The sequence below is a fragment of the Hypomesus transpacificus genome, chromosome 19, assembly GCF_021917145.1.
Source record: "Hypomesus transpacificus isolate Combined female chromosome 19, fHypTra1, whole genome shotgun sequence".
In the NCBI taxonomy this organism is placed as follows: Eukaryota; Metazoa; Chordata; class Actinopteri; order Osmeriformes; family Osmeridae; genus Hypomesus; species Hypomesus transpacificus.
The window spans coordinates 6949716-6968515 of record NC_061078.1 but is presented as its reverse complement, the minus strand read 5'-3'; the positions used below and the strand labels follow the sequence as shown (position 1 = coordinate 6968515).

General features: G+C 45.2%; 3 protein-coding genes across 6 annotated transcripts; 1 reads left to right on the top strand and 2 right to left on the bottom strand.

Annotated features, from left to right (window-relative positions):
• On the bottom strand, positions 1 to 2381 carry LOC124481554 (CD59 molecule (CD59 blood group)). Its single transcript, XM_047041605.1, has 4 exons — positions 2274 to 2381; positions 1525 to 1614; positions 1311 to 1412; positions 1 to 896 (listed from the first exon to the last, which is right to left on the bottom strand). Exons 2-4 carry the CDS (start codon positions 1577 to 1579, stop codon positions 697 to 699), a joined length of 357 nt encoding a protein of 118 aa, XP_046897561.1. The 5' UTR covers positions 1580 to 1614; positions 2274 to 2381; the 3' UTR covers positions 1 to 696.
• Positions 2382 to 3413: 1032 nt separating this feature from the next.
• fbxo3 (F-box protein 3) lies at positions 3414 to 9046 on the bottom strand. Of its 4 annotated transcripts, none has more exons than XM_047041598.1 (11): positions 8927 to 9046; positions 8099 to 8188; positions 7721 to 7884; positions 7436 to 7550; positions 7053 to 7257; positions 6669 to 6714; positions 6499 to 6583; positions 6289 to 6411; positions 5930 to 6045; positions 5177 to 5367; positions 3414 to 4949 (listed from the first exon to the last, which is right to left on the bottom strand). In XM_047041598.1, the coding sequence occupies exons 1-11, from the start codon at positions 9016 to 9018 to the stop codon at positions 4815 to 4817; spliced, it is 1362 nt and encodes a 453-aa protein (XP_046897554.1). In that variant the 5' UTR covers positions 9019 to 9046; the 3' UTR covers positions 3414 to 4814. The 4 variants fall into 4 exon arrangements, with proteins under 4 accessions (XP_046897554.1, XP_046897555.1, XP_046897556.1 ...); XM_047041599.1 differs by having other exon boundaries at positions 3414 to 4946; XM_047041600.1 differs by having other exon boundaries at positions 5186 to 5367.
• A 66-nt stretch (positions 9047 to 9112) lies between these two features.
• On the top strand, positions 9113 to 18103 carry syt13 (synaptotagmin XIII). Its single transcript, XM_047041662.1, has 7 exons — positions 9113 to 9130; positions 10972 to 11166; positions 12133 to 12376; positions 12516 to 12650; positions 14472 to 14779; positions 17118 to 17241; positions 17333 to 18103. Exons 2-7 carry the CDS (start codon positions 10993 to 10995, stop codon positions 17653 to 17655), a joined length of 1308 nt encoding a protein of 435 aa, XP_046897618.1. The 5' UTR covers positions 9113 to 9130; positions 10972 to 10992; the 3' UTR covers positions 17656 to 18103.
• Positions 18104 to 18800: the final 697 nt, after the last annotated feature.

The window sequence follows — 18800 nt, the reverse complement described above, 5'->3', positions numbered from 1 at the left end:
TAACTTGGTGTGAAGATATTATTTATTTTCCACTGACAAATAAACCCTCAACATGCATGCATACAAAGCATAGGTTTCAGCCATGATATTCTGAAATACACACTTAAGAATTTATTTTCCTTGCCTCTACATCGGCAAGACATGTCACTAATTTGGTAAAAAAAAACAATTATTAACAGCTAGCAGTGGACATGACAGTACATGAGCAGTTATATGGTCTGCTGACTCAGTACTGATCCTTTAAGGGCATTCACAGGACAAACGTTTTTGTTTAACAAGACATTTTTACACCGAACACTTCTGATAGATCAACTTTGACATACATAGCCCTTTTAGCAGCTGAAGCAAGTCATTGCTAAATCAAAATGTACAAAGTATGCCCTCATTAGTACTGCATCTATTTGAAGCGCCGATCTAGTGCAAACTGAATCCTTCTGAAAACCAAACAGGGAGTCTGGTATGGTCGGTCAGAAAGCACCCCTTTCTGCAAGTCGCTCTGTTGGTCTGGGCGATCATAGAAATATAAAAAAAAATCTGACGGCAGCACCGGAGCTGAGGGCGGGAAAAGACAGGGGCGAGATGGGCAAGAGAGGAACCTGTGTGTGTGTCGGACGTGGCTTAGGTCTGAGGAAGAGGTTAAATGGATGCTGTACGTGTGCATGTATAGTGGGTTAAGGTTGGGCTGTGTATGGTTGTCTAGTGCATACACCACCACATGCCCACAAGAGACACGAGCAGGCCCAGCAGAGGCTTGCCCCCAGAGATGGAGACAGCGCCATTACACAGGTTAGACGTACAACACTTGTAACTGAAGCCTCCTATTTGTGGGTAAGCCAAGCTTAGCTGATCAAAATCACATTCAGAGTTCTTAATACACCGGCGAAAAGTATCACCACCTGAAGGAGTGGGAAAGAGGTGTGGAAAGTAGGGGAGGGGGGTGGGGGTAGACAGAGAGAGAAGGAGGGAGGAGTTAACTCAGGATTGTCCTTCTCTAGGAAGACATTTCTTGACAGAATGAGGGGAACAAAGACAGATGGACTAATGGCAGCAAGAGCGTGTCATGATAATGCACACTGATTGGCTATTGAAATTTAAAAAGTCTACTCAATAGAAACCATTGTTGCCACTGTTTGAGCATTCACAGTTTAATATTGTAGGAAGAATACTTCAGTACTGGTATTGCTTTGAGAAAACCACTCAACACTAAACTGATACTCTTGATTCAAGATTATACAGACGTAGAAAAAAGAACAGGAGTGTTTACCAAGTTTCTATTTAGACTACTGCACGTCATTTAAAGGGAAACTCACCTCTCTGTGTCAGGCTGAGACAGGCATCATCTAAGCTGCAGTCCTGGGTTTTCGTGCAGCTGCCAGTGTAGTCCTGACAGGTGTAACAGCGAATGGCTGAACCTGCAAACAACATCGCTGTCACTCATAACAGTATTACCTATGTAGACAATCAAAAACGTGTCTGCTTGGGTAAATAGACTTTGGCCCACTAAAATGTAAATTATACACTTACCAAGCTCAAAGGTGGCGAAACAGAGCGCCAAGCATAACCCAAATGAGTTCCTCATTGCGATACCTTCTCCCAAGACGTCTGAGGTATACGCTGCATATAATTTTAAACAAGCGTTTAGCTTTGCTATACAATTTATCAAGATGGACAACGTTCAACAAAATACAAGATGAATCGTATTACTGAGGCTATAATTTCCAGACTAACTTTTTATACCGTGCGGGTGGCATTTTCTGTAGTGGATGTGCAATCAGTGTCAGCACGTGGCAACAACAACAACAAGATGGCGTTGAAGTCACAGCCCAGCTAGTTAGCTAACGGGCATTGGGCAATGCACTTTTGTCCAGAAATGTTTGGCAGGGATAAAAGACATATCGTTGATTTGACACCATATGGATTTAAATGTAGCTAGCTAATATTTCATGCAATTCCACAATTTCCGAGGAATAACAAACCCGCATTTAAGGAAATTGCCAGAACAGGTTTGACCTCCAATTTTGAATTGACAGGCCCGATACTGTATACAACACTGAGTATTTCTCAATTAATACATATGCGTTCAACATCTGCGGGTTCACTCCGAGATGTATTCGTGACAGAAGAAAATTAGTCGATATGGCTCTGGGCTGAGACAACAAACAATTTGGCGAACAAGTGTTAGCTGGCCGAATGGCTAGTGCTAACAAAATGGCTGTAAATGTACGTGAACACATAGGTACCTCTTTGGCAAAGTTTAATTAAAAGCTACTTACAATGCTGAGGAAAGTAATGTATTTCTCGGAGTCTGGAACCTGAAGTGTACTTGAAAGTCTGTGACAATCCCAACAACCGCGCCCACTTGTATTGCAAAGCAACAGCTGATCCAGCGTCCCGCCCAACCAATGACAGGAGGGGGCGGGTCTGTATTCCATTGTGGTCAACATACGTACATCATTTGGAGGATAATAAAGATGGAAGCTTTTGTGAAAATGCAGACATTTTGCCATCTCCTAGAACAGGGTTCTCCAATCCTGGTCCTCGAGGGCCGCTGTCCTGCATGTTTTAGATGTTTCCCTGCTCCAGCACACCTGATTCAAATGAATGGTCATTACCTGGCTTCCACAGAGCTTGATAACAACCCATTCATTTGAAACAGGTGTGCTGGAGCAGGGAAACATCTAAAATATGCAGGACAGTGGCCCTTGAGGACCAGGATTGGAGAACCCTGTCCTAGACCATCATCACCCTTGAAAGTGGACGATAACACAGCAGTCTTCTTCTTGGTTGATGTAATGGCAGATTGACACAGCAGTCTACATTTTACTTATACTTTTATAGAGGCATACTGCTGTTAGCTAGAAAGGTCCCTTACACGTTTGGACGCGTGTGGGACACAACAGACCCCAGAGTACTGTCAATATTATTAGCCCCACACTCATATTAACTGTAACCCTTGTGTGAGGGTTAGATAGAAGCACCAGAGGAACAAAGACCCTTTAGACAGTCCACAGGAGGGGTTACTTCAGGCTTATCTGGCAACTAAAATCTGATGCGGAACAATAGAATGATTATTCCTCACACTGTGGCCACAGTGCTGTAAGAACAAATGCCATTTAAATGAAAACATTTGACAGCTTTCATTGTGGATTGTCCTCAGTGCCGACTTTCTAAAACGATCTAAATGGCAGAAACTGATATCAGTGGGAAGGTTGAGCCAGGTGGTGAGTCATAGGGTGCTGAAGCCAACGTTTTTTACATTGTCCAAACAATATACTTATGGATTGATTTATGGGGACAGTATAGCTCAGTCGATAGAGCACTTAACTGCAGACGTTGCAGGTTCAAATCCCCCTCTACCAAATGAAATTTGTTATAGTATGACAACAGTAAGGAAAGCTTAAACAGGAAAATGGTTAGGGGCCCCTCATTCAGCATAAAGTCTTTATTTACCCCAAACATACAAAAAATAAACACAAATTGGCAGTAAAAAACAGTGACATTGAACAAATCAACTGAGGTTTCAAATTAGCATGGAGCAGAGCCAGACGCTGTATTGCACAACTTCCTTACAAATGGGGAAAATAAGCTTAAAATAATCACTTATTACCAAAATAAAACACCCCTGCCTCCCACCACACAGCAGAACTGAGGGCCTGATGCCTATAGAGACTTTATCATCTCTCAAATAATAATCATAGGTAACATACTGTCGTTATACTGTCCCCCAGGTGAATATACAAAAAAAGATACCCCCCCCCCCAAGTGTGTAATGGTCTTGTCCAGAGTATGTCCATGTCCGTTTGTGCAGTAATGTGCTGATGTGACAAACCACTGTTGATGAGCTGACAGGTTTGGGACAACCTGAAAACATTGTCACTCTTCTACATGAGCCCTCGGAGGCACCTAATGCTCATTGGTCAAAAAGGGATCCAATCAAAACACTCAAATCATCTCTATAACACTCTTACACATAATCACAATGTATTATATATGACACTGATAAACGCCGTACATGAATGATTGACAGAGAGAAACCACATTCTTACTGTACCTGTATCACTGCATCACCAGTCTACATTATAGAATACCAGTCTACATTTGTTTAGAGTACACAACCCTGCAGTTGTTTAGGGTAATGGAGGGGGTGTACTATCCTGGTTCTGTCCTGTGGGCTAGCCTGTCTGACAGGGACACCGACTGCCACCAGATGATGGAGCTCAACTTGAGCTGACCGACACTGGGGCCTAGTTCAGGGTCACATCTGAACTTACATAAGGGGATATGAGAAGAGAAATTCCTGAATCCTGTTGTCCCCGTAACGAGCAGGGACACAGGGAGTGTTGAGCAGGGACACAGGGCATCACCCAGTAGTGGCCAGCCGGGTGCTTAGACAATGGAGCTACAGAGAAAGAACTGACAACTGTGCTCTTCATGGCGGAGGGTTGGCGGTTCTCTGTGGGCCAGCACTCCAGATCTCTCCCTGGCTGAAACCAGAGAAGGTAAACAATGGAACCCTAACAGAACAGCCAATCACAATGCTCTGAGTATGCTAGATCTGCCAATCACTCAGTTCCTAGTATCTCCCAGGACTGGGATTGAAAAGTTCACACGAGGGCATGCATTTTCTCTCTCTCCTTCCCACTCTCCCTCTCTCTTTCAGCCACCCAACTGCCATTACATACAGCTTAACAAATAATAAAAACAAATGTTTTAAATCTTCTGTAAATCGTAAGTCTTTTCTCTTGTGGCCTTGCCCCTTCTCCAGTCCAGAGACAAGACGAGGGGGCGCAACCAGAGGACAAAGAGGAGCGTGGTCAGATGTGTCGCGGGCAGCGACCTGCCTGATCGCCAATGTTAATGCCTCTCAGTTCGCCGTCGTCATAGTCATCTGTGTCTGAGGAATTGTCTTCCCGGAAGGACGAGCGAGTCACGTCACTGGCTGAGCCCTGCTGGGGGGGGGGGGGGTTGTGAGGGAGAGGAGACAGTGCTTTAAATCTAGTCCATCTGTTTTTACCTGTTTTACCTTGTTTAACCTCCTGTGTTAACCCACAACTGACTAAGCAGCTCATCATTTGATGGAAGACAAATTACATCTGAGTACAATTGAACCCATTTGGGAGACAGAACTGACCTTCCCCTTCCTCCCCTCTCCTCCAACCCTTCCTCCCTGACTTACCGAGCGTACCATTGACTCGCGGAAGGGCGGGCAGACCATGTGGAAGCGCGGGATGGAGACATGGAAGACCTCTTCCTTGTTCTTGAGGCGGTGGAAAGTGTAGTGGCCCTCCATGAACTCCGACGTGGTGGAGAAGGTGGTGCAGCTGGCATACTCGTGCACCTTCCCAGGGGTCATCACAGGGAACTCCCCTGCAGAGGCAGCAGATCAGGGGTTTGCTTAGTATTATTTGTGTGGCTATTAGGCTAACCCTTGGAACAGAGGGGGGAAGCATCACGTCATTTCAATTCAGCAATTCAATTGTTGTGCACAATGTGCAGGCACTAATGCAACAGTGCAGGGGTGTGTACGTGTGTGTGTGTAGGGCTCAGGGGGCCTCAGCTTGGAGGAGGAGACAGGGGAGTGTGTGTGTGAGTGAGTGAGTAAGGTTCTGCAGGTAGTCAGTTTGAGTTGGTAACATCCTGGAGGAGGAGCTGTTTCTGAGTCTGGTAATACAGGCTCGGAGGCTCCTGTTGCTCCTCCTCCCAGAGGGCAGAACATGTTAAGACCTCTGCGCAGGCAGTGCTTATGATCATTATCTTTCATAGCTTGGTACCGGTGATATGCTGGGAAGCCTTGATGACCTGCTGCATGGCTTCCTACGACCTGTTGCATGGTTAGTAACCTATAGCCATGAGGGGAGTTAGCATCATTCGCATTGCATTTAGGTTAACCCCTAGTACTCAATATGATCCCATCAGCCGCAGGACTCACCAACGACACCAGGGCCACGGACCTCCTCCACATTGCCATTGGCGTTTGTGATCTTCCAGTAACGGCTGTCCAGCTGGCAGGCACTTTCAGGCAAGGCCTCCTGGGACATCTCAATCCTGAGCAGGTCAGAATATGGGTTAGGGAAGGGGAGGGACAGAACATTGACATGAGTCACGTCAACATGAGCAGCGGACTCTGAGGACAGATCAATGTACTTCCAAAGAGGCTATTTTTCTCAATAATATTTAGAATGGGTTCATCAAGCTAATTGATCTACCTTCCTGGGGTTTCAGAAGCCTCAGGAAGTAACTGATGCAAGATGGGGCAGGACAGGGCAAGGCTCATTGTGGGTAAGGTACCTGATCCGGTAGGTGAAGAAGAAATGAGGCGGGTGAACTGAGCTGAGCTCTGGGAGGAAGGAGGTAGACACCGACACAGTGATGTCACCCGTGGTGGCCACACATTGCTTGTCATGGACATACCTAAGGCAGTAACATAAACACATTATTGACATTGTGATAACAATGGCATAAGCAGTAGCAAATGACATACTATTGTGACAACAGTACCGGAAGATCTGGTCGCGGATGATGGGGTACTCTCCTGTCACCACATTGTGGACATATGAGGTAAACCACTCTGTGAAGCTGGACCCTGAAGGATGAAAGAGGAAGAGTCAAACATTGTCTGTAGTTGTATTGCAATACATTGATTTATTGAGGAGAAAAAGAGAACCGACCTGTGATAAACATGTCTATAGCTGACGGATCTTGTGCCATTTGATCCTGAAAGAGAGAAACACTCACTTCCATCAGTTTCCATGATCTCTCTTCCTCTAGTTAAACCCTGCCTGCAGTAGCAGGTGAGGAAGCAGAGTACTCTCCCTAGTGGTACAGGGAGGTACTGACCCAAACAGTTGACAACCTCAGCACTAGCGGGTTCATAACTTTTACAGTAGGATCTTGAACCTGACAGCTGAGTTCTCAGACACAGATCTAGTCTACATCAAGAAATCAGAGACCAAGGTTAAAACTTTGTCAGGAGCACAGAGCACCTACAAACCTTTTCTAAAAAGAAGTTAATATTGTAAATCGTAAAATCAAGAGGGTGGGCGGGGCCTTACTGGGCAGTGGTAGAAGATCTCGCTGCGGCCCCGGCCCTCTGTGGCCTCCAAGGCCATATATTGGCTAAGGCCGGTGTGGAAGCAGAAGGTGAGTGGCAGACACTGCCTCATGCCCTTCCTCTGCTGGAAGCCCCCTGCGGCTGTCTCTATGTCCAGCAGGTCCTCTGACCTGTAGTGATTAGACAGGGCCATGCTGCCCATCAAACTACAGGAGGGGGGAAAAAAATGAAGGAGATAAAGAGAATAAATCAAATTAAACAGTAAGAAAAATTTCTGGAAATAGATAAGCAGAGGGAAAAAAGACCTTCATCTGTGTTCAACTGTTCATACATGTCCAAAGTACAAACAAGCAGTGCTGCCACACCAGCAGCCCTGCTACCCACCCAGGCACCACCAGCTTCTGACCGTTGTGTATCCTGTAAGAGCAGCGGTAGTCAGTGGGAAGCTTGCAGCCAATCTGGGCTTCGATAGCATCTAGCTCTTCCTCCTTCGCACCCTCTGCCCAGGATACAAACAGAGAGACTTTCACTGCCTTGCCAGAGATAAACAATTAACAAGGCAAAATGCACTTCTTGTGCAGTTTTATTAGCCATAAAGATTCTGATTAGACTAGCTGGAGTCCTCATGCACTGTGTGTGTGTTCCAGGCCAGGCTGGAGGGAGTCTCACCCTTGAGTGAGGCAATCATCCTGGGACACCTCTGGTCCAAATAGGCTTTCAGTGCATCCCAGGCTCTCTTCAGGATGACGTAGTGATCCATGTACCGACCCAGTTCAGCATAGAACTCCCGGAACAGATCCCTCCATGAGACAGATCGCTGGCTCCTGTCTGACCTGCTCAGTATACACGCATGAATGCACCCGCACACAAACATCACAGGTGATGTGTAAGAATAATGTTGCAAAGAATGACAGGTTAGGTACTAAAAAAACATACAATCATACAAATGATCAGCACAACAATGTATACTTATATTTAGTAGGGTTAACCCCTAACCCTTAGTTGAGCTTAGTCCAGAAGGTGGAGAGTTTAGTCGTATTTACTCACTCAATTAGGAGCCAGTGTTTCAGACACAGCCCCTTCCATAGCGGGTTGTGACTTGACAGGTCGTTGAGACGACGACTGACAAAAGTGCAGCTGATAAGAAAAATGAGATACCAGCAGAGACTAACTGGTTATGATCGAGTAATCTACTGTGAATTCCCACTGTACACTTCGGCCTCTGAGTAAGAGTTTGAAGTGCCTTCATAACTTCCAAGTTCAAATGTTTTCGCTATTTACAGCACTGTCAACGACAAACTATCACAGTTACATGTCACGTATTATTTATTAATTCATCAATTTATTAAAAACAAATTATGTTTCTAATAGTTTAAACTGTGCGTTCTGATTACGGATGGGATTTTGGAAACTATTGTAACATTAAAAGAAACCTTAGCCAGCAGAAACGGAAAGGTGATAATATCACAATTTGTTTACTTTTTATTAAAGGCAGATGGAAGTTAGCAAGCTGGCTAGTGTTGTGTTTAGCACTGCAGCAATGTTTTGACAGCTACTCGTCTAGCTGTAGCGTCACAGAGCTAACTGGTAAATTAACCTACAAAGACATCGTTACTCATTACATGCTAACTATATCATTAAAATTGTATTTGAAGTATTGACCATTACAACACAATCGTAAGAAACATTCATCTTATATGGATAAGCTTGAAGTTTGTAAACAAAAAGTCTCCCAATACCTGTGCCGCTACCTAGCTAGTTTGCTAGCGCTGCTCAAGCGAAGTTACTACCTTGAACAACATGCACTATATGAACTAATATTAATGGTTTGACGATTACTTTGCGATATGCAACAAACGATATTGACATACATACCTGATAAAGTCTCTGAAATCGAGAAATGACAAAATTAACAATAGAGGATCGGAGGGTAAATCGTTCAAGCTTAGCTCCACGGACGCTGCCATTTTGGAACCTGGAGTTTTGGCCCCAAAGTCCCACCCCATCTCTGTGTCAAAGGGGCGTTCCCGCACGCTTTCTTGTTATCAAATAGTCCCCACATGGAGATGGACACGAAAGGTTCGTCGTAGATTATTAAGACTGCAAAGGGTGTCATGTCAATCTAGTTACAGTTGTATCTTAACAAATGCCTTCATTTCTTGTTCAAATGTGACATAAACAGGCAAGTTTCTTCGACAGAGAAACACAGGAGAATAGAACATGATTATTTTAATATATTATTGTTATTATCGATAGGTTCTCATATGGAACACCAGAAGGTTCTTGTAGCATTCTGTACCTATATGATCTGTCTATTTACAACGAACACAGTGTGATGTTTATTTTTTCTCTCTTCCTCGAGATGGCATCAGAGATGAAGCTATGCTTTTTTAATGTTCAATCAAACAAGCCTCGGCTCGACTGCAGTGCCGAAATGCAAAAAAAGCAAATGTTATTGCCTTCACATAACACAGCTGCATAGCCAGTGAACAATATTATTTCAAAGAGATTATTTCGCCATTAAGAAATTGTACTGCTTTGATCAAAAGCAACACATTCGTGACAGACAAAAAGAGTAGAACTGGGTGCAGAGGTCACCAAACCACCCAGTGCTAAAGACAGCAGAGCCATCATGGTGCTGGCACCGCACCTCCAGAACAAGGGGCACAGACAGGCCAAATTATTGTGCCAGATCTAGACCCCAGTCACACATTCAAGGGGTTTTCTCCAGGGAGGTCACCGTTGCCATGGAAACGCTGCATATCTCGATCTGAAGGGGGGAGGGGGAGGGGGCGACCCAAATATAGCAACAGGAGAAGGTCTTCCCCACCTAAGGAGTCCTGTAGACTAAAGCAAAGCCAGAGTCCTCTTCTCTGACTATTTGGATTATCCCCTGCTGGGTGTTACACAGACACACATAGGCTACCTGGGTCTGTATCCCTAGCGCAGCATAGGCTACAGCTTCCCAGTGTGGAGCAAGGAGGCAAAAAGATGGTATGGTGGAGAAGAGAGCGGCGGTACAGATGCAAGGGGGTTGTCGAAGGGATTGGATGGTAAAGGGGAGGGATGGCGAGAAATAGTTTTTGTCAAAACTCTTTTCAGTTGTAAAGCTAACCACCCACACCATTGAACTGCAAGGTGGCTTTGCAGTATTTTTAAGGGGTGGGGAATACAGGGATAGAGACAGAGAGGTGTTAGAGAGGAAGAGCATCAGGGTTTGTTAGCGGACTGGTTTGTAGAGCAGGGCTCTCTCGTCTGACGTCATACTTTGGTTTCTGGGGGCATGGGAGAGAGGGAAGAAAGGGAACGGGGGGGGGGGCAGCAAGATAGATAAAGATCAGAGAGGAAGAGCAGGCAGGGAGGCATCAATGAACAGCACTCATTCTGTCTAAACCAGTCAATCAAACAGCACACTGACACTCTCTCCCCTCTCCTCTGCATTCCCTCTTCGCTCTACCTTCTCCTCCTCTCTCTTCCTCTTCTCCCCTCTCCCTCCCTTTTCACTCTGCTCTCTCTCCCCCTCCCTTTTTCTCACCATCGTCTCTCCTCCTCTTTTCCCTTCTCCCTCCCTTTCCGCTCCTGAATTGATGCAAGTATTAGAGCCAGTCTGCTGCTCTCTCACTCTGCTCCTCTTTGCAGAGAGGAACACACTCTCTCTCTCTGTAGAAGAGAGATACTGAGCCTCTCTATACCTCTCTCTCTCTCCCTCAGTGGAATGCAAGGAGCCAATAGCAGGACTTGAACCTGGATGAGAACTCTGGTTCTCTGTTTAGGTGAAACCTATTGCTGGAATAGTGTTTCTATCTGCTGCAGGATCTCCTAAGCACCATCCCAAACCACTTCAGTCAGTATGCAGCCTGAGGAGGACTAACATAGCTGTTTTGCACCTTCTCCTCCTCCTCCTCCTCTCCTGTCTCCAGTGGTGGAGGTGGTTAACCAGGATGATCTTCTCCATGGCTGCCATACTGGGCGCCACAATGGGCACGGCCTCGGGCGTGCTCACTCTCTGTGGCCTCTCGCTCTTCTGCCGGTCCTGCCGAAGGAGCAAGCTGGAGGACGGAGACGAGTGTGACCCTGAGAAGCCCGCAGCAGGTGTGCTCACCTCCCTGCAACAGGTAAGCTGCTTTACCAGGTACTCTATGAACATTGTCGCAAAAGATGACCCTCTGTCGAACAAATCTGTATAGAACCTTTGTGGTTGCAGATAGAAACATGAGCATTGCTTGTTTTTGGAACCCCAAACAGTTCTTTCCATGCTGAAAAGGGTTGCAGAACCTCTTTCCAGAGAATTATTATATTGTTAAAGGATTAAACAGTGGGAAAGACTTACTGTACATAGTAGGAATATAAATTATACTTAATGTCAAGGCAGACAGACAAACAGACAGACAGACAGACAGGAGTGTTTGTGATTTGCAGGAAATCCTGGTGAGAGGGGCATTAGACGCAGCTGTTTAATGTTCAGTATTCTACAGCTAGAATACACACACAGCATGGGAATCCTCCCAGCTGCATCTATTTCACAGTTATTATGTTATTTCTTTGCTTAATATTGGTTGACTCATTAGTTGCTAATCATGTGTTGCCTGATTAGTGTCTCTTCACTTATAATCTGTCATGGATGAAAAAAAAGATCAAATCGGTTAGGTTTGTCTCTTTCCTATTAATGTGTCTCAATTGAAGCTAAGGAGAGAAATTGCATCTGATTTTATTTCAGTTCTCCCCATTTCCTTTGCTTTAATACATGGTATGACTGGAAAGAGTGATGGAGAATGGAGGATAATGCAGGGTAGACACTATGTTGTGTACTTAGTTTTGTAGTGAACACACCTGCAGATGAGACATATTCACTCTCACACCTGCATGTGTACATGCTCTTGTGAGTGAATGCCTAGGAAGAAACAACATCAACTCCTGTTATGTTAAATGTATGTGTAGACATGGGTATGACATGTGACCTCTGGCCACCAGCCTGAGCCTTAAAAACAGAAACTAAACCTCACAAATGTGATCAACGTGTCTCCTTCCTCCTTCTCCCTCCTCTTCCCTTTTGTACCCCCCCCCCCCATTCACCCGTCCAGTTCAGAGTGGTGAAGTCCACAGAGTCCATCCAGCCCCAGACTCTGCTGAAGTTCCCCAAGATCTACCAACCCAAACCTTCCGTTACCTGCCCTGAGGTCATCAACTACCCCATCCCTGACCCAATCCCTGATTCCGCCCCAGAGGGGTCACAGCAACTCTCACATCCAGAACCCTCAAGCCAGACAGACAAAGGTGGTAACCAAGCAACCAGCAGTTCTGATGTTGCTGTGGTCCCTAGGCAAGGTACATTTTTGCGTGATCTCTCGTGTAACTCTCTCATGTCATCCACACACATATTGATGTGTTCGGTGGTCTGGATACCATGAATCATTTATTGCCCTGTTCCCATAAGAGAGACTCATGTGCCTCCCCTTTCTTTCAGACTCATGCGGGGAGCCTCAGTGTGCTGATGAATCTGCCAATGACACAGTAGTGAGCTCCCTCTTGCATCCCAAGCTGCACTTCTCTCTAACCTATCACAGCCAGGCTGAGGAGCTGCACATCACAGTCATTGAAGGTGAGCCAATAACAGCAGCGTACTCTGGGGAGATTGTGATTTTCCTCCAAACAGAGCAGTGTTTTAAAGACTGGGTAACCAGAGGGTATTGTCTTGAGTCACTAATGCTCCGTGGCTTGTTAATAGAGACCCTGTCCAAACACACACACCATCACACCTGCACAAATACAGGACAGAGAAGCAATCCATAAATCCTAATAGTGGCAAAGTGATGACACACACACGGACACACATACACAAGTGTGATGTATGCATTGGTGTGTGTGGGGGGGGGCTTGTTGGCTGATTCCACATGGACTCTTGGTCGACTGTAGACTGTGCTATGCTGATGCATCTTCCAATGAAAAGGCCACAAGATGCATTTATTTAGCTCTGAGTCTGCTGGGGTCTCCTGTGAGTATTCATGTGCTCTTTATGGAATATGTTAATGACATTCATGACAATAAAGGATAGCCAGAGCTCCTCTTACGACCAATCATGAGCTGCACACTTCACCTGCCATGGTTTGTTTAATATCTGCAGTGGACTCAATTACAGTTCATTAGCACATACTTAGACACACACCCCCACACTCCGCTAATTTATATCCCAGGATCCCAGTTTGGTGCAGTCAGGTGCAGAGAGAAGTTAATCACGAACAGAGATCCTTCACCACTAATTAATTATCAGACCAGGCACAGAAACATAGAGTAGTGTTACATATCAATGAAAAAATTATATAGTTTTGTAAACGGCAATGAACTGCTCTTTTGGACCAGCACAACAGCTGGGCCAACAAGCAGGCAGTGTGTGGGTTTGGTTGCGTCAGCCTTTTTAAGTGAAGCCGTAATAAATCACCAGGAAGTCTGTGAAGTGTTATTTCGTATGAAAAGCCGATCAACTCAGAGAAAGATGGCATTGTTGATCTGTGGCTTATTCTCTAAAGGCATTTTCATAGACCCAAATACTCCATTACAACTTTGGATATTGATAGCATTGATTGAATGCGTATAGTCTCAGAGGGGGATTATAGGCTACAGTGGTGTATACATGTATGCCTATGAGCTGCTGAGCTAAGGTAATTGCATACAACGTAAATGACGTAAAATGACAATTTACTGGCAGCTCTATAAATATATGTGCTTGACTTACTAATTGATGGAAATATGTTACATAAGAAATCACTGACGAAAAGGCATGAGTAAAGGAGCAATACTGGTGGTATGCGCCGCTCTTCCTCCCAGTCCCAACACCTCCCACACCCATAACTTTCCTCCTCCCTCGCCTTCTCCTTGGCAAACTTTGTGGAATCGACGCAAACACACCTAATAGGTGGCATGACAAATATGAAATAGCCTACCAGGAGCATTACTTATTTGTAGGGGTGTAACAATATATAGTGGAACAATATATCGCAATACAAAATGTTTACAATATGTATCGTAGAGTTATGGCAATATTTGTACAATATGATGTCCGTTTGATTCCATTGGTTGAGCGCGCAACTTACTCTGCACCTGCTTGTATTCATTGCATTCACATAAATCGCTTGGAATGAGTTAACTAAATTGTATGTACAACACAGAAAATTATAAAAAATTATTAATGTTTTCGAAATAAATCTGTTAATTGAATTTCAGTTTCATTTAACATTTTCTTCAAAATCTCGTGATACGTATTGTATCGTGAGCTGGATGTATCGTTACACCCCTACTTATTTGACAGCTGCATTGCACAGGAGCGGGTTATAATCGCGCCCATACAGTGTCTTCGCTCCTCTCTGACTGATCAGTCTCCCTTGGCCCCTATCTTATTTTTCTCTCTATCTCCTTTCATACACAGCGGAGCGCGTGACCATATCTCCAGGTTCCGAGGGCTATGTCTCCGGTGTTCTGACATGTGGCTCGTTCCAGCGGGAGGCGCAGACGTCTCGTCGCCCATTGAGCAAGCGTGTCCGCTGGCAGGAGGGTCTGGTGTTCTCCGTGCCCGGCCCGGGGGGATGCCAGGGGGATGGCGAGGTGGCACTGACTCTCCTCAGCTGTGACCGCTTCTCCCACCACGCCACCCTAGGCAGCATGCGCTTCAAGCTAGCGGACGTGGGCATGATGTCTGACTCAGATTGCTGGGTCGACCTGCAGCCTCCCAAACAGGTAAATACATTTCCTCTGGGATTCTAGAGCTTCACTGAGGTCAACCTGGTTAATAAAGGTTCCTAAAAACAATGTTGTATTACCAACAACATATAGGCAACAGTAGATATAGCCTACTACCATACACAGTCAAAACCTCACGTGCATTGGTCCCCACGCACCTATCACAGCTCTTGCCTTTCAAGGTATCCCCAAGACTATTCTGGTCCATTTCTGTCCATCATTTACATGCTTCCGCTCAGTATCATTCAGCATAATGGTCTGTCAGACGCCAATTTCTTCTCTCACTCATTAATATTCAGAGCTACAGTAGTTTAATAGATAGGTTTACGTTGATGGAGATCATTGAGTCATCTGCATGGTTCCCCAAACACTGACCACTAGGCCGAAAACACATTGCCCAATACCCACAAGTGACACTTGGGCTTGTGAGCAGGGTGCTAATTACAGGGGGGCTTAGGGGGGTTTGACCCCCCTAATTAAGACTTGGACCCCGCCAAAAGAGGTAAAAACAGGTCGGGGGGGTCAATACATTTATATATCGTTCTTACCTGTAATTGTAAATATTACTTTATGCCCTGGAGAAGAAGTTGACCCCCCCAATTGTCAGTCACAGCCAAGGCTACTCATTACACAAGATGTTTCAGCATCAACTTGACTAGCCGCTAATCTGAGTGCTTCTGTTTTTAGAGATAAGCGCTTCATATCACCATGGCACCCGTGGGTCTAGTGACCTTTAAATTCTGCTAATTGGATGCTGCTCTGACTTTTCAGGAAGTGTTGGCATGACGTCCATCAAAGGAGTCACCTGAGAGGAGTATAGTAAAGTGTTTGAGTCATCTGGTGTAGATGATGATTAACATGTCATCAACCCACAGCCCACGGAAGCATCTGCTATGTTGGTGGTCCTGACCAGGAGTGTATAGCATACCATTCATATGTGTTCATATAGCATGATGTGAAGCCCTTGTGAGAGAACAAGATAATATCACAGTCCCCTCTCCATGTTTTCTACACTCAGACTTACAAGTAGGTCCTGATTATACTGTCATATATGACTGTAGGAATGTTCGGTTATCTGAAGATTTGGAGTAGCTTACAGAAGAGTACAGTTCGACTCTGACCCTCCCTCACTTTCCCTTCTCTCCCTTATATCCTTGCTCTTCTACAGTCCCTTTGTCTCTCATCTTTAGGCAGCACATTCTAACAGAAGCTCCTCTCCCCTGTCCCCTCTTCTTGTCATCCTCTCCCTCCCTCCTCTCCTTTCCCCTCCTTTCCTCTCCTATGTACGTCATTAGAAACCCTGGAGGGTAGTGTTCCTGTGTTCCAGGGAAGAGCAGGGAGGCCTGCCAGGAATCACGAACACAGAGGGAGGGAGGGAGGGAGGGAGGAATGTGATAAATAAAACATGCTGGAGATAAAACAGGAGAGCGGAGGGCCGGAGGAGAGGGAAAGGTGCAGCTTGGAGGGGAGGGTCGTGACGCAGTGCAGTTTGGAGGGGAGGGTCGTGACGCGGAGTTGTGTGTGATACCGGCTGTGACGCAGTTCTGTAGAACGAGGTTCATCAATAATGTATCAGACTGAGCTCATACAGAGATGTGATCTCTCCTTTGACTGCTCTCTCTCTCTCTCTTATGATCACAGATGGCCAGGGTACACATAGATTCATATAGAGGTTCTGGAGATTACGTACATACTCATACACTAAGACACACACATACATACACCTAGTTTTGGCAGCAGTGATAATGATTTAGTTGTGTTAGTTGTCTCTGTACAACTGTTAGGAGCAGTTTTCATCTTCAGGAAGATGACGATGAGATCATATCAGAGATGATAACTGTGCTCTCCAGGCTGAAGGGGGAGTGGCTGAACACAGATCTGTATAACTAATCTCGGTCTTTTCATCTGTCTGTGAAAGGTCAGCTCACTATCAAACTACGATCCAGACATCCTCCATTCTGTCATTCTCTGTCTGAACCAGTCTCCTTGTAGTCAGAGCACAAGAGCATCTGGATATAAGAGGGATGTATAATGATAGTTATGATGACAATGACGGGAGTGATGAAGCAGGACTGAACTGACTCACAGACACACTAACCAATCCTTTCATTTCCAGTCAGACTGTGTCCTCCTCAAATGATGATGACTGTAATCATGATGTATACCCTATAATGTAATTGATGAGAGCACAATGTCATCTTTACATTTCTCCTGATGTGTCTAGCCTACGCACCCAGTCCCTTTTCATGTGGACCAATTTAGAATGCATTACAGGACTACACTAGCAGGTGAATTAAATGCAATAACTACAGCTGCAGTTGTGTGGTGTCTCCAGCAGGAGGTGCTGTCTGCAGGGGAGCTCCTGTTGTCCATCAGCTACCTGCCTGCAGCCAACAGACTGGGTGTGGTTGTCATGAAGGCAAGAGGACTGCCGTCTGACAAACTTAAAGATTGCATAGGTACCGTACCACCACTGATTTACACTCACATACGTAGGTAATTAAGTCGATTCGGATTTATAATCCTGAATGTGTCTTCTAACCCTCCCAGACCTGTCAGTCAAGCTGACCCTGAAGCACCAGATCACCAAGCTGAAGAAAAAGCAAACTCGGAGAGTGAAGCACAAGATGAACCCCGTCTGGAATGAGATGATGATGCTGGAGGTTCCCAGGGATCTTCTGACTAGGTCCAGTCTGGAACTTGAGGTCCTGAACCAGGCAGGGCAGGGCCAGGGCACAACCCAGAACCAAGCCCAGTGCCTGGGTAGGTGTCAACTGGGCCTCCAGGCTTCCAGCACTGGCCTGCAACACTGGCAGCAGATGCTAGACAACCCCCGCAAGCAGATTGCTATGTGGCACCCCCTCAACACCTAATAACCTAATCACACACCCCTGACATAACCTCATATATCCCCTTGATCTGAAACAAATACCTCCAACTAACCCCCCCCCCCCCCGGAACAAATACCCCTCTATACATCTCTCACATGGAACACATTTACCTTAATTACCTTCTACTCTTGATACATACACCATAACACACCTAACTAACCCTCTATACCCTATGCGCTAAAATGATGAGACAAACACCACAGTACCTATCAGCTACGGTGCAATATGCTACCCCTTCTCTGTAGCCGGAACCACAACGTTTCCACTCAACCTGGACACCTGAGACAACCTCAACATTGTCCACTGTACCACATCACCTGTTCATCAAACCATACCATTCACTCATGCTGGTGTCATTTATCTTTGATGGCACTTTCAAACATGGGACTTTCATCAGAAAACGGAACTGGACCGAACAAATGGATGGAATCCTATAGACCTGGGTCATGACCGAATACAGTACTTAACACTTCATACATTTCAAGACTGACATTTTATACATTAGTCCTATCATTATCACAGTAGAATACATATGTATACTATATTTCTGTACTATTACTGGCTCTGATGTCTTTGCAGTAGAATCTGTGCGTTGTAGAAGTTTGGTAACTGATGGTCTGTAGATGCTGTAGAACTATCAACAATCAGCTATCCGCTAACCTAAACCTTGACCCCCAGTTGAATATCCACTGAGCTGCTTTTGATAACGTGATTTTACTACATTTGTACACGTCCGCACACTATCAATTGTGCACCTCATTGTCTCAACACGGGTGACGTCTTAATAATGTGATACGTCCTGATGGATGAGCGCTGAGTTGTTACACTGTCTCATCTCAGTCAATATAGGGACCCTCCAAATAAAGTGTGCCTGTTCAGAGTACAGAGAGCTTCGACGTATGTTGGTAGTACTGTATCAGAGCTACAGTGGTCTGTCTGTTTAATATAGTTATGGTTTTACAGATTAGATAAGGTTACACACCAGGTGTCACACTGTTCGTCATGTGCTGTTGCAGTATTCCTTTGGTCATCCTTCTAGTCATCAACAATCCCTCTATATGAGGGTGTACATATTATCAATATATGCTGATTGTATCAATTATAGATTTTGTAATGAGCTTTGTAGT